Source organism: Balaenoptera ricei, chromosome 1 (assembly GCF_028023285.1).
Source record: "Balaenoptera ricei isolate mBalRic1 chromosome 1, mBalRic1.hap2, whole genome shotgun sequence".
NCBI classification, from domain to species: Eukaryota; Metazoa; Chordata; class Mammalia; order Artiodactyla; family Balaenopteridae; genus Balaenoptera; species Balaenoptera ricei.
In genome coordinates, this window is record NC_082639.1 from 103,781,224 (window position 1) to 103,796,541 (window position 15,318).

Genomic DNA, 15,318 nt, shown 5'->3' on the forward strand with positions numbered 1-15,318 from the left:
TCTATTCCTCAGTGAAACACCCCTGGGTTTCACCTGAGCTCCCTAAGATGAGGCTCAGTCAATAAGTCTTGCCTCTTCACTGACAACCTTTGATTATCTTGTAAGTGCTTCACTCATATGTGAAGAGCAAACCACGGATCACTAGACATGTAAGGAAAGTTTCTCACATGAGTCAAATGGAAGAAAGGAATTTAGAGGATACAGAAACCATACAGGGAGCAGAATACATATATCAAAAAAGAATTAATATCTTTAGGATGCCAAAAAATTAAATTCATGAAATGAGAATAAGTTATAAAAAGGAACATTTACAGAATAAGAAAGTTCTTGGAAATTAAAGATATTGATACATTAAAAAATTCAGTAGAAGAGTTGGAAGATAACATTGAGCAAATCTCTTGGAAGGACAAAAGATTAAGAAAACAAGAAAAATAATAAGATCAATCTGGAACATCTAACAAGTGATTAATTAGGAGTTTTGGGAAAAGAACAGGGAAAATTGAGGGGAAGAAGTCAAAGAAACAATTCAAAGGTTCCTACTGAAATTTTAGAAAGAGAGGCATAAAAAACAGATCCTAAAATTTCACAGAGAAAAAAATAGTTTCACCCGAAAGATTTGGATTGTACATAATGGCACATTAGATTCCTCAACAATAATATTAGAAATTGGAAGAGAATGGAGCTAAGGCTTAGGAAGAATTATATATTCAGCCAAATTATGAATCAAATCTGAGGGTAAAGATATTTTTAGATGTTTTCTCAGATTGCTACTGGAAAATATGCTTCAGCATAAAAAATAGGAAGATAAGCGATTTTGGAAACAGGATCTGTCACTAGAGAGAGAAAGGAAGGTCAGTCTCAGGATTCAGCAGGATGATGGCTGTGCTTCAGGTTGAGAGAATGGAAGTCCAGGTTAGAGTTAAGAGGATAGAGAACCTCAGGAAGGATTTATCAGAGAATAAGATGGAACTGATGGTTTATCTGACGTATTTAATTATATTGAGACAAGTTTTGAAACTCAAGTATAATTTGGAAGTAAATTAATAATTGTTACATTTAAAACTACATCAACAAAAATATCCACCACTTCAGACCGGTAGTTACCAGCAAGGAAAACAAAAGTTGAACAAAATAATATAGTAATTGTAAGAAAAACATGTTGTTAACTACATTGGAAGGATGTGAGCCAGGGAACATATGTGGGGAAGTTTATGTGGAGGTGAGCTGATAGTGTATATGAAAGCTAAATTATCTTAACTATAGGGGAATATAGTAAATAGCTAAAACTTTCTTTAAAATCAAGAAATAGCACTAAAACATGTACTTAGAAATACAGTGGTAAATAGAAAAACAGGTGAAAGAATTTAAGTAATTGGCTCAGGAAAGTGGAAGGAAAGGAAAGTGGGGAAGATAGGACAGGCTATTAGATTTTTTAAAAATTCAACTTTATTGAGACATAATTTATGTACAATAAAATGTATTTATTTTAAGAGTATAGCTTGATGAGTTTTGACAGATGTATATACTTGTGTAACAACAGTGGCGATCAAGCTGTGAATAGGTCCGTAATCTCAAAATGGTTTATTTGTGCCCCTCTTCAGGCAGTTACCCCATTCCTTGGCCCCAGGCAACTGCTGGTCCATTTTTAATCATTATAGATTAGATTTGTCTTTTCTAGAGTTTCAGTGAAATGGAATCATAAGGTATGTGATATTTTGTTTCTGGGCTTTGGCTCAGCATGTTTTTGAGATTCATCTATGTATATTGCAATAAAGGTAATTTTATTTTCTTTGTAGTATTCCATTGTATGGCTATACTATGATTTGTTTTATTCATTCACCTGTTGAACATTTGTTCAACCTTTGGTCCAGTTTTTGGCTATTATGAATAAAGTTGCTATGTACATTTGTGTACAAGCCTTTTTGTGGGCATATGTTTTAGTTTTAGTTTTGACATTTCAGTCTGTGATCTGTTGTGAGTTAATTTTTTTTGTTTATTGTGTGAAGTAAAGGTTGTGCTTCATTTTCTCCCCATAGGGCTTTTTAGTGTTCCCAGCATTATTTATTGAAAAGATTATCCTTTCTTGATTGAATTACCTTGGCACTTTTGTTCAAAATCAATTGACTCAACAGATGTTGAGTCTCTTTCTGGACTCATATCTATTTCATTAATCTATATTCCTGTCCTTAATGAGAATATGACACTGTTGATTAACTTTTATAGTTCAGTTTTGAAATCAGGTAAGTCCTCCAACTTTGTTCTTTTAAAAATAGTTTTGGCCATTCTAAGTCCTTTGCCTTTATTGAATTAGCTTTTCTGTGAAAATAAAAAGTTGCTGGGATTTTGATTGGGATTTCATTGAATCTGTAGATGATTTGGGAAGAATTGTCATCTTAACAGTATTGACTTTTTCATTCCCTGAGCATATCTGTCCACTTATTTAAGTTTTCTTTAATTTCTCTCAGCAGTGTTTTGTAGTTCTTAGTGTATAGTTCTTGCACATGTTCTATTTCATGTTTTTTGATGCTAGTATAAATGGAATTGTTTTTGAATTTCCATTTCTGTTCATTACTAGCATATAGAAATATAATTTATTTTAGTTTGCTGAACTTGTATCTTATTTACTGAAGTCATCTTCTAGTTTTAGTGGCTTTTTATTTTAAGATTGCTTAGGATTTTCCTTGTACATAGTCATGTCATCTGTGAATAGAGGTACTTTTCCTTTTTCCTTTTTGATTTTTATGCCTATTATTTCTTCTTATTGCCATGGCTAGGACTTTCAGTACTTTGCTGAAAAGAAGTGGTGAGAATAGATGTACTTGATTTGTTCTCAACTTTAGGAGTAGGGTCTTCTACCATTAAGTATGATGTTAGCTGTAGGTTTTTTTGAAGATGCCCTTAATTAAGTTGAGGCTGTTGCCTTATAGTTGTAGTTTACTGAAAGTTTTTTTCATGAATTGGTATTGAATTTTGTCAAATGTTTTCTCTACATCTAAAAAGATGATTGTATGATTTTTTTCTGTTTATTCTGTTAACATGGTGAATTATAGTGATGGGTTTTTGAATGTTAAATTAGACTTATATTCCTGGGTTAAACTGCACTTGGTCATTGTGTAGTATCCTCTTTATATATTGTAACATTTTGTTAAGGAATTGTTAAGGAATTTTGCATCTGTGCTTTTGAGATATATTGGTTTTTAATTCCCTTGTAATGTCTTTGCCTAGCTTTGGTGTCTGAGTAATGCTGGCTGCAAAAAACAAGTTGATAAATTTTTTAATGAATATTATATTTGATATACCACAGGCTACTATTACATAATTCAACTAATATATAATTAAATACTCTGCTATTGTGTAGCTTAGTACTCCCTGGCTTGTAAGAAACTCAGTTCAAACTAATTGATATAAAAATATTTTTTAGCTTAGGGGCTCTAGTTTGGCTGAATCCAAGTCTGTAGATGTTATTGTCAATAATATGCATGTCTTTTTCTGTTTTCTTTTGTTATTTAGTTTCTACATGTTGGGAGAGAGTTAGACCCCATCAGCTCCAGGATTATATACTACATAGATCTTGAGATTGCAAAATGAGAGTCCCTCTGTCTGCTGGTGTCTATAACAATATGTATGAAAGGACTTGATAGCCTTTATTTGAGTCACATGTACTCAATCACTTTGTGTAGGTCAGGGGTTGGCAAACTACAACCTGCTGGCCAAATTCGATCTACTGCCTATTTTTTAAAAATACAGTTTAATTGGAACCCAGTCATGCCCATTTGTTTATGTATTGTCTAGGGCTGCCTTTATTTTTTAAAAATACAGTTTAATTGGAACTCAGTCATGCCCATTTGTTTATGTATTGTCTAGGGCTGCTTTTATGCTGCAACAGCCGAGTTTAGTAGTTGCTATACATACTTATGGACTGCAAAGCCTAAAATATTTACTTTATAGGAAGAGTTTGCTGATTTGTCGTCTAAAGGTTATGGATACTCTAGCCAGGCTGTGTTAATTGGTTGTGGAATCAGAGCCACTTTTTGACAGCTTTGTCATAATCACAGTGAGGGAAGGAGAGCCGTTTCCAAAAGGATTGGCAGTTCCTAAAAGGAAAGAATGCCAAATAGACACCTTTCTCCCCAATAAAAACAGTTTTTGTATTACACCTAATTTTTTGTTCTGTTGTGTAGACTAAAGGTAAACATGGTTATGTGTGTTTTCACACTGATACAGGTGTTAATAGAATAATATACTAAAGTAGGAGATACGGGAGAATGTGTAAGGATATAGTAATAGAATCTCTAAATTATGTGAAATATAAAGATAACAGTCTGTGAAAAATATAAATTGATGGGTTATAATTTTTCCTTTCTCAGATGATGAAACATGCATGGGATAATTACAGGATATATGGATGGGGACATAATGAACTGAGACCTATTGCAAGGAAAGGACACTCCACTAATATATTTGGTAAGTTTACTTTTTCTTTTTTTTTTTTTGAATTTTATTTTATTTATTTTTTTATACAGCAGGTTCTCATTAGTTACCCATTTTATACACATTAGTGTATATATGTCAATCCCAATCTCCCAATTCATCACACCACCACCACCCCCCCGCCCCCCTGCCACTTTCCCCCCTTGTTGTCCACATGTTTTTTCTCTACATCTGTGTCTCAATTTCTGGCCTGCAAACCAGTTCATCTGTACCATTTTTCTAGGTTCCGCATATATGCGTTAGTATACGGTATTTGTTTTTCTCTTTCTGACTTACTTCACTCTGTATGGCAGTCTCTAGATCTATCCATGTCTCTACAAATGACCCAATTTCATTCCTTTTTATGCCTGAGTAATATTCCATTCTATATATGTACCACATCTTCTTTATCCATTCGTCTGTCAATGGGCATTTAGGTTGCTTCCATGTCCTAGCTGTTGTAAATAGTGCTGCAATGAACATTGGGGTGCACGTGTCTTTTTGAATTATGGTTTTCTCAGGGTATATGCCCAGTAGTGGGATTGCTGGGTCATATGGTAATTCTATTTTTAGTTTTTTAAGGAACCTGCATACTGTTCTCTGTAGTGACTGTATCAATTTACATTCCCGCCAACAGTTCAAGAGGGCTCCCTTTTCTCCACACCCTCTCCAGCATTTGTTGTTTGTAGATTTTCTGATGATGGCCATTCTAACTGGTGTGAGGTGATACCTCATTGTAGTTTTGATTTGCATTTCTCTAATAATTAGTGATGTTGAGCAGCTTTTCATGTGCTTCTTGGCCATCTGCATGTCTTCTTTGGAGAAATGTTTATTTAGGTCTTCTGCCCATTTTTTGATTGGGTTGTTTGTTTTTTAAATATTGAGCTGCATGAGCTGTTTATATATTTGGGAGATTAATCCTTTGTCCATTGATTCATTTGCAAATATTTTCTCCCATTCTGAGGGTTGTCTTTTCATCTTGTTTGTAGTTTCCTTTGCTGTGCAAAAGCTTTGAAGTTTCATTAGGTCCCATTTGTTTATTTTTATTTTTATTTCCATTACTCTATGAGGTGGATCAAAAAAGATCTTGCTGTGATTTATGTCAAAGAGTATTCTTCCTGTGTTTTCCTCTAAGAGTTTTATAGTGTCTGGTCTTACATTTAGGTCTTGAATCCATTTTGAGTTTATTTTTGTGTATGGTGTTAGGGAGTGTTCTAATTTCATTCTTTTACATGTAGCTGTCCAGTTTTCCCAGCACCACTTATTGAGGAGACTGTCTTTTCTCCATTGTATATCCTTGCCTCCTTTGTCACAGATTAGTTGACCATAGGTGCGTGGGTTTATCTCTGAGCTTTCTATCCTGTTCCATTGATCTATATTTCTGTTTTTGTGCCAGTACCATATTGTCTTGATTACTGTAGCTTTGTAGTATAGTCTGAAGTCCAGGAGCCTGATTCCTCCAGCTCCATTGTTTTCCCTCAAGACTGCTTTGGCTATTCGGGGTCTTTTGTGTCTCCATACAAATTTTAAGATTTTTTGTTCTAGTTCTGTAAAAAAAATGCCATTGGTAATTTGATAGGGATTGAATTGAATCTGTAGATTGCTTTGGGTAGTATACTCATTTTCACAATGTTGATTCTTCCAATCCAAGAACATGGTATATCTCTCCATCTGTTGGTATCATCTTTAATTTCTTTCATCAGTGTCTTATAGTTTTCTGCATACAGGTCTTTTGTCTCCCTAGGTAGGTTTATTCCTAGGTATTTTATTCCTTTTGTTGTAATTGTAAATGGGAGCGTTTCCTTAATTTCTCTTTCAGATTTTTCATCATTAGTGTATACAAATGCAAGAGATTTCTGTACATTAATTTTGTATCCTGCAACTTTACCAAATTCATTGATTAGCTCTAGTAGTTTTCAGGTGGCATCTTTAGGATTCTCTTCAAACAGTGACAGTTTTACTTCTTCTTTTCCGATTTGTCATGTCATCTGCAAATAGTGACAGTTTTACTTCTTCTTTTCCAATTGTATTCCTTTTATTTCTTTTTCTTCTCTGATTGCTGTGGGTAGGACTTCCAAAACTATGTTGAATAATAGTGGCGAGACAGGACATCCTGTCTTGTTCCTGATCTTAGAGGAAATGCTTTCAGTTTTTCACCATTGACAATGATATTTGCTGTGGTTTTGTCATACATGGCCTTTATTATGTTGAGGTAGGTTCCCTCTATGCCCACTTTCTGGAGAGTTTTTATCATAAATGGGTGTTGAATTTTGTCAAAAGCTTTTTCTGCATCTATTCAGATGATCATATGGTTTTTCCTCTTCAGTTTGTTAATATGGTGTGTCACATTGATTGATTTGCATACATTGAAGAATCCTTGTATCCCTGGGATAAATTTCACTTATCATGGTTTATGATCCTTTTAATGTGTTGTTGGATTCTGTTTACTAGTATTTTGTAGAGGATTTTTGCATCTATGTTCATCAGTGATATTGGTCTGTAATTTTCTTTTTTTGTAGTATCTTTGTCTGGTTTTGGTATCAGGGTGATGGTGGCCTCATAGAATGAGTTTGGGAGTGTTCGTTCCTCTGCTATTTTTTGGATGAGTTTGAGAAGGATGGGTGTTAGCTCTTCTCTAAATGTTTGATAGAATTCACCTGTGAAGCCATCTGGTCCTGGACTCTTGTTTGTTGGAAGATTTTTAATCACAGTTTCAATTTCATTACTTGTAATTGGTCTGTTCATATTTTCTATTTCTTCCTGGTTCAGTCTTGGAAGGTAATACTTTTCTAAGAATTTGTCCATTTCTTCCAGGTTGTCCATTTTATTGGCACAGAGTTGCATGTAGTAGTCTCTTAGGATGCTTTGTATTTCTGCAGTCTCTGTTTAACCTCTCCTTTTTCATTTCTAGTTTTATTGATTTGAGTCCTCTCCCTCTTTTTCTTGATGAGTCTGGCTAATGGTTTTTCAATTTTGTTTATCTTCTCAAAGAACCAGCTTTTAGTTTCATTGATCTTTGCTATTGTTTTCTTTGTTTCTATTTCATTTATTTCTGCTCTGATCTTTATGATTTCTTTCCTTCTGCTAACTTTGGGTTTTGTTTGTTCTTCTTTCTCCAGTTCCTTTAGGTGTAAGGTTAGATTGTTTATTTGAGATTTTTCTTGTTTCTTGAGGTAGGCTTGTATTGCTGTAAACTTCCCTCTTAGAACAGCTTTTGCTGCATCCCATCAGTTTTGGATCATCTTGTTTTCATTGTCATTTGTCTGTAGGTATTTTTTGATTTTCTGTTTGATTTCTTCAGTGATCTCTTGCTTATTTAGTAACGTATTGTTTAGCCTCCATGTGTTTGTGTTTTTTACGTTTTTTTCCCTGTAATTGATTTCTAATCTCATAGCATTGTGGTCAGAAAAGATGCTTGATATGATTTGAATTTTCTTAAATTTACTGAGCCTTGATTTGTGACCCAAGATGTGATATATCTTGGGGAAGGTTCCGTGTGCACTTGAGAAGAAAGTGTAATCTGCTGTTTTTGGATGGAATGTCCTATAAATATCAATTAAATCTATCTAGTCTATTGTGTAATTTAAAGCTTGTGTTTCCTTATTAATTTTCTGTTTGGATGATCTGTCCATTGGTGTAAGTGAGGTTTTAAAGTCCCCCACTATTATTGTGTTACTGTCAATTTCCTCTTTTATAGCTGTTAGCAGTTGCCTTAGGTATTGAGGTGTTCCTATGTTGGGTGCATATATATTTATAATTGTTATATCTTCTTCTTGGATTGATCCCTTGATCATTATGTAGCATCCTTCCTTCTCTCTTGTAACGTTCTTTGTTTTAAAGTCTATTTTATCTGATATGAGTATTGCTACTCCAGCTTTCTTTTGATTTCCATTTGCATGGAATATCTTTTTCCATCCCCTCACTTTAAGTCTGTATGTATCCCTAGGTCTGAAGTGGGTCTCTTATAGACAGCATATATATGGGTCTTGTTTTTGTATCCATTCAGTGAGTCTGTGTCTTTTGGTTGGATCACTTAATGCATTCACGTTTAAGGTAATTATCAATATGTATGTTCCTATTACCATTTTCTTAATTGTTTTGAGTTTGTTATTGTAGGTCTTTCCTTCTCTTCTGTTTCCGGCCTAGAGAAGTTCCTTTAGCATTTGTTGTAAAGCTGGTTTGGTGGTGCTGAATTCAGTTAGCTTTTGCTTGTCTGTAAAGCTTTTGATTTCTCCATCGAATCTGAATGAGATCCTTGCCGGGTAGAGTAATCTTGGTTGTAGGTTCTTCCCTTTCATCACTTTAAGTATGTCCTGCCATTCCCTTCTGGCTTGTAGAGTTTCTGCTGAGAAATCAGCTGTTGACCTTATCGGGGTTCCCTTGTATGTTATTTTTTGTTTTTCCCTTGCTGCTTTAAATAATTTTTCTTTGTGTTTAATTTTTGTCAATTTGATTACTATGTGTCTCGGCGTGTTTCTCCTTGGGTTTATCCTGTATGGGACTTGCTGCGCTTCCTGTACTTGGGTGGCTATTTCCTTTCCCATGTTAGGGAAGTTTCCAACTATAATCCTTTCAAATATTTTCTCGGCTCCTTTCTCTCTCTCTTCTCCTTCTGGGACCCCTATAATGCTAACGTTGTTGTGTTTAATGTTGTCCCAGAGGTCTCTTAGGCTGTCTTCATTTCTTTTCATTCTTTTTTCTTTATTCTGTTCCACAGCAGTGAATTTCCCCATTCTGTCTTCCAGGTCACTTATCCATTCTTCTGCCTCAGTTATTCTGCTCTTGATTCCTTCTAGTGTATTTTTCATTTCAGTTACTATATTGTTCATCTCTGTTTGTTTGTTCTTTAATTCTTCTCGGTCTTTGTTAAACATTTTTTGCATCTTCTCGATCTTTGCCTCCATTCTTTTTCCGAGGTCCTGGACCATCTTCACTATCATTATTCTGAATTCTTTTTCTGGAAGGTTGCCTATCTCCACTTCATTTAGTTGTTTTTCTGGGGCTTTATCTTGTTCCTTCATCTGGTACATACCCATCTGCCTTTTCATCTTGTCTATCTTTCTGTGAATGTGGTTTTAGTTCCACAGGCTGCAGGATTGTAGTTCTTCTTGCTTCTGCTGTCTGCCCTCTGGTTGATGAGGCTATCTAAGAGGATTGTGCAAGTTTCCTGATGGGAGGGACTGGTGGTGGGTAGAGCTGGCTGTTGCTCTCAGGTTTACTTTTTCTAATTATTGTTTTCATTTTCTACCTTCATTTTAAAAGTAGGACCTAACTTTTTAGGTACTTTCTAAAACCTGAGTGCAGTAGTCCCCTCTTATCTAAGGTTTTGTTTTCCCTCTGCAGTAGTCAGTTACCTACAGTAAACCTTGGTCTGAAAATACTAAATGGAAAATTTCAGAAATAATTCATAAATTTTAAATCATGTGTCTTTCTGAGTAGCGTGATGAATCTTGCACTATCCTGCTCCCTCCAGCCTGGGGTGTGAACCATCCCTTTGTCCTGCTTGTTAGTCACTTACTAGCCATGTGGATTATGAGATCAACTGTGGAGTTATTGCAGTGCTTGTGTTCAGGTGACCCTTATTTTACTTAATAATAGCCCCAATGCACAACAGTAGTGATGCCAGCAATTTGGATTTTCTAAAGAGAAGCTGTAAGTGCTTCCTTTAAGTCAGGTGTCCCCAACCCCTGGGCTGAATACCAGTACTGGTCTGTGGCCCGTTAGGGACCAGGCCGCACAGCAGGAGTGAGCGGCGGGCAAGCGAGTGAAGCTTCATCTGCTGCTCCCCATCGCTCACATTACCGCCTGAGCCATCCCCCCTCACCCCCTGCTCCCCGTGGAAAAATTGTCTTCCATGAAACTGGTCCCTGGTGCTAAAAAGGTTGGGAACTGCTGCTTTAAGTGAAAAGATGAAAGTTCTTGACTTAATAAGGAAAGAAAAAAAAATCATATGCTGATGGATCTAAGGTAAGCACGAATGTTGTATTTGTGAAATTGTGAGGAAGGAAATACTGTGCTAATTTTGCTGTTATACCTTAAACTGTACAAGTTATGGCCACAGTGCAGTAAGTGCTTAGTTAAGATGGAAAAGGCATTAAATTTGTACAATAAGATCTTTTAAGGAAGAGAGAGAGAAAGAGACCACATTCACATAACTTTTATTACAGTAAATTACTACAATTGTTCTGTTTTTTTATTAGTTACTGTTGTTAATCTCATACTGTGCCTCATTTATAAATTAAACTTTATCATACTTGTGTGTGTATAGGAGAAAAAACATAGTATATATAGAGTTCGGTACTATCCAGGCTTTCAAGCATCCAGTGGGGGTCTTGAGATGAATCCCCTGTGGATAAGGGGGAACTGTTGTATTTCTGTGGAACTATAATTTGAAGCAACATGTATTTTTTGGCAAGTTTCAGTCAAGACTTAGTTATAGTTGCTTTTGAAAACACAGATGTGATAGATTTTCTATTTACATACAGAGGTTTTAGTCATTTATTTGAGTATTTTGAAGCTTTTTCTGCATTGTTTTACTTTAAGGAAGGTAGGTACCTATTTGTAATTTTTTATCTTCAACGGAATACCAATTCTGATACTTGCACATTTTAGAGGAGGAGAAAAAGGATGGGAAATTCCAGTAGTGCTATCTATGTATGTTTAAAAAAAAAAAAAAAAGTAACATGCCCAAGGTGACTCATTCGGTAAATTGAGTGAATTATATTGTACATTCACAGTTCCAAGGGAAAAATTAACATTATGTGTGTCTGGATGGAGGTCTGGGGAAGAGGTTTTTTTTTTTGGCTGCGTTGGGTCTTCTTTGCTGTGCACAGGCTTTCTCTAGTTGCGGCGAGCAGGGGCTACTCTTTGTTGCAGTGTGTGGGCTTCTCTTGTTGTGGAGCACGGGCTCTAGGCGTGTGGGCTTCAGTAGTTGTGGCACGCAGGCTCTAGGGGGTGTGGGCTTCAATAGTTGTGGTGTGTGGGCTTGGTAGTTACGGCTTGTGGGCTCTAGAGCTCAGGCTCAGTAGTTGTGGCACACAGGCTTAGTTGCTCCGTGGTATGTGGGATCTTCCTGGACCAGGGATTGAACCTGTGTCCCCTGCATTGGCAGGCGGATTCTTAACCACTGCGCCACCAGGGAAGTCCCTGGGGAAGAGCTTTGTTTAACTTGGATTTGTTCTTTCTACCTTTCTTGAGTTCAGTTCACTTGTTAAACTTATCAGTTTAAAAGAGTGAGTTAACTTACTTAACAACTTTTACTTAATTCAAGGATAAGTCTTGAGAATTACCAAGTTGTTCTTTATAGTCTTCACTTCTTTCCCCTATTTTAGATGCTTCTTGGTGTGATAGATATCTTGTAAATAACAGGTGAAAGCAAGAAAATATTAATGGGGCAGAAAGCATATACGTTAGTCATATGCAGTGCAATCATCTTTACTAATTGTAATGCAACACCACAGTAATCCAAATAACATTTTTTTTAAATTGTGACTCTGGAAGAATTTTTCTAACACTATGATTTCTCTTATAATTTGTTTGATACTTGATTGTTTTCTGTCAAAAAAGAAAATGACTGAAAAATCATTTCTCCTGGGTCTGAGAGATGTTGGGATGGAGGAATAATGGAAAAAAATTTTCCTTTAGGTAATCAAAGACACCAGAGATCTCATATATGACATTTAATTTAGTGGGTATCATTTAATGAAACAGTTTATTTCTTCAGCAGAGGTTATAGAGTGATCTGAAGAGTTCCTGTTGCTTTGTGGATGCCACAATGAGACATTAGTGTACTAAAAGTCATTATATTTAGTGATTAATTAAAATTAGATCCTCTCTGCAAGTAACCATCCCTTTATATTAAACTCAGTGGTAAACTCTGAGCCCTTTTAAACAATTGGAATATGAACATGTATCAAACATGAGTTGGATGTTAATTTTCTGCTTGGTTTTTTAAACCTTATTTCTCAGAACATCTAATGTAGTAACACTTATCAGATAGATACTGGTCCTAGGCAAGGTAGTAGGTAAATAATATACATTTATTTTATTTAATCATTGCAATAACTGTGTAAGGAAAGACTATTTGCTGAATTTAAACCCCGATAACGTCTTAAAATTTTATTCTGTATAAGTCAATATAAATCATTTCTTTTAGGGAGCAAAAGGAATGTTTCTTAAATGAATGTGATTCTGTTAAAATCCTAATGGGTAAGTTTTGACTTAATGTTTTTCTTTTTAAAAATAATAGTATTTATTTTTTTAGGAAAGGTGGTTTTAATTTGTGGTACTTTTGTCAGACTTCTTCAAAAGTGACCTTTGTAGACCACTGTTTAGTTAGGTTGTTAAATGATGACCAGGGCAGTGGCAGCTTCAGATTATTGTCAGGTGAGTTATTGTCAGCTGCTCATTAGGATCATTAAGTTGATTTACTGGGTAAACAAAGTTATTTGTGAGATCATAGAAATTAAAGGAGCTTAGAGATGGAAAGGGTGACTTTACAAAATGAGCCTTTTAACTCACTAAAAGAGCAGAAGCAATATTTTGTCAGTTTTGGTCCACCATTTCTGAGGGATCATCTTGTAATGAGTAGCAATTAAGTATTTTCCAATAAAAAGTTGTACCTTTTTATTGAGTCATCAGGTCAGTTATTTGCTTTAGAGACTCTGTGATTGGGTTTGTGAATAAACTGTATTTTCCTTTAGAACAATAGTCACATACACATTATTAGTAGCAACATCAGTAGTATTTATATAATGCATATTGTGGTGGACTGAGTCTTGTCCCCCATCAATTCACATGTTGAAGCTCTACCTTCCAATGTGACTGTATTTGGAGATAGAGCCTTTAAGAGGTAATTAAGATTGAACGAGGGGCCCTAATCAGATAGGGCTGGTACCCTTAAAAGAAGAGGAAGAAACACCCAAGCTCTCTCTCCCCCTGCACATGCACCAAGGAAAGGCCGTGTGGGTATGATATAGTGAGAAGGTGGGCATCTGCAAGCCAAGAGGAAGGCGCTCCTCTAAAAACTGGAAGCTTGATCTTGGTCTTCAAACCTCCAGCACTGTAAGAAAATAAATTTTTGTTGTTTAAGCGTCCTAGTGGATGGTGTTTTGTTATGGCAGCCTGAGCAGACTAATAAACGTGCTATATGCCAAGGACTGATATAAGTGATTTATGTGCACTATGAGACAGGTACTATTATTATTGTTCCCATTTTACAGATGAGGAAACTGAAGCACAGTTAGGGTTAACTAACTTATTCAAGGTTGCACAGCTAGTAAATAATGTAGGCAGAATTTGATTACAGGCAGCTTAGTGCTAAGGTTCATGCTTCTAATTGATATTTTATTCTGCTTCAGTAAACTTTAAAGATAGAAAAAAATTAATACCAGCACATGGGAAAAATCCATTATGACAAAATTACAGTGAAATGGTAGAAAAGTGAAAATGCAATCTGTATTATTTTCAGTAGTCAAAATTAGTTGCTTATACTTTTAGAAAAATTTTTGAGTGGTTACATTTTTTTTCCCAGCCAAATAAGCTAAGTGGGAATGGATCCTTTATTGTTTATTTTGTCTTATATTTTTAGACATGTAGTTAGTTTACTAAAGGATTAATAAAAAAGAGTTTGACTCTGTTTCCTACTTGCTCTGTTCCTTTTCTGCATCTCATATTCTTGCTGGTGAGTGTGATTTGAGATTTTTTTTAAAAAAATCTGTTTTTAACCTTTTTATTTACATAGAAGAAGTCTAAGGGAGGAGTCATAGTCCTGAGTGTCTCATTCGACCTCCCAAATTCAGTATGCCTTTACAGAATCAGAATCTTAAGAGTTGGGAGGGACTTTAAAAGTCTAGTCTATTACTATAGGAACATATAGGCAGGTATTGAACTCTTACAATATTCTAGATTATAAGGAAAACAATTTAAAATGTGTCCATTTCCTGTCTCTTAGCCTTGATTATTAAAACATTCTTTTATATGGTAACTGAAATCATATTCCTCTGACTTTTGTCTAGTTTGTCCTTGGCATCAGAGGATTCTTTATGTACAGATAACAGAAGATCCATTTCAAAATGGCTTAAACTAAAAAAGAAATTTAATCGGCTCAGTGATGTTCTAGAGTAGACCTGATACCAGCTAAGCTTTTTTCTTTATCTCTTTCCTCTATTTTCCTCTTTGTGTTTGTATCTTCAGGCTGGCTTCATAGAGGGATGGCTGCAGCAACTTGAAGCTTCATATCTTCCTACTAACACATCTATAGAAAAGAGAACACTGTAGAGAAGAGCACTTGGTTTTCTCAGAAACCACCTTGTTTCTTGTTTATCTGGGTCTTGTGTCCAGCCTTGACCTGAAAGCTATACCCAAAGGGCTGGGATAGCTTCCTTTGGTTTTGCCTAGTTAGGGCTCAGCCCTGGAGCTTGTGAGTGGGAAGAGGAAAATGTTGATGGACATAAGTTATCACTGATAATAATTTTTCCAGCAGTGATTAATAGTCACAATGAATTATTTTTACTTAGATATCCTGGAGAATTGAAAGATTTTTGTTAGGAATAGATCTTTTTGCATTTCAAAGAATTTTGATTTGGAACAGAATGTTACTTGATCTTACAATGCTTTTTGAAGTGCACCTTTTATTTTCAGTGTATGTGTGTATGTATAAATTCTTCTTGATATTTATTACTTGCTAATGATTTCTAATATTTTATTGAGGATTTTGCATTCATATTTTGGGAAGGATATTGTTTTGTATTTTTCTTGAACTATCGTTGTCTTGTTTCAGTATCAGTGTAATATTGACCTAATAAAATGAGTTTGGAAGTGTTCTCTGCTCTTCATTTTTCTGGAAAA

At 35.3% G+C, this 15,318-nt stretch overlaps 1 protein-coding gene across 1 annotated transcript in view; it reads left to right on the top strand.

Annotated features, from left to right (window-relative positions):
- Positions 1–15,318, top strand: part of MAN1A2 (mannosidase alpha class 1A member 2) — a 173,839-nt gene that overhangs the window by 58,805 nt on the left and 99,716 nt on the right. The window contains exon 3 of the mRNA XM_059928824.1: positions 4,368–4,464. Coding sequence (XP_059784807.1) covers positions 4,368–4,464 — 97 coding nt within the window. The remainder of the gene's footprint in view (positions 1–4,367; positions 4,465–15,318) is intronic.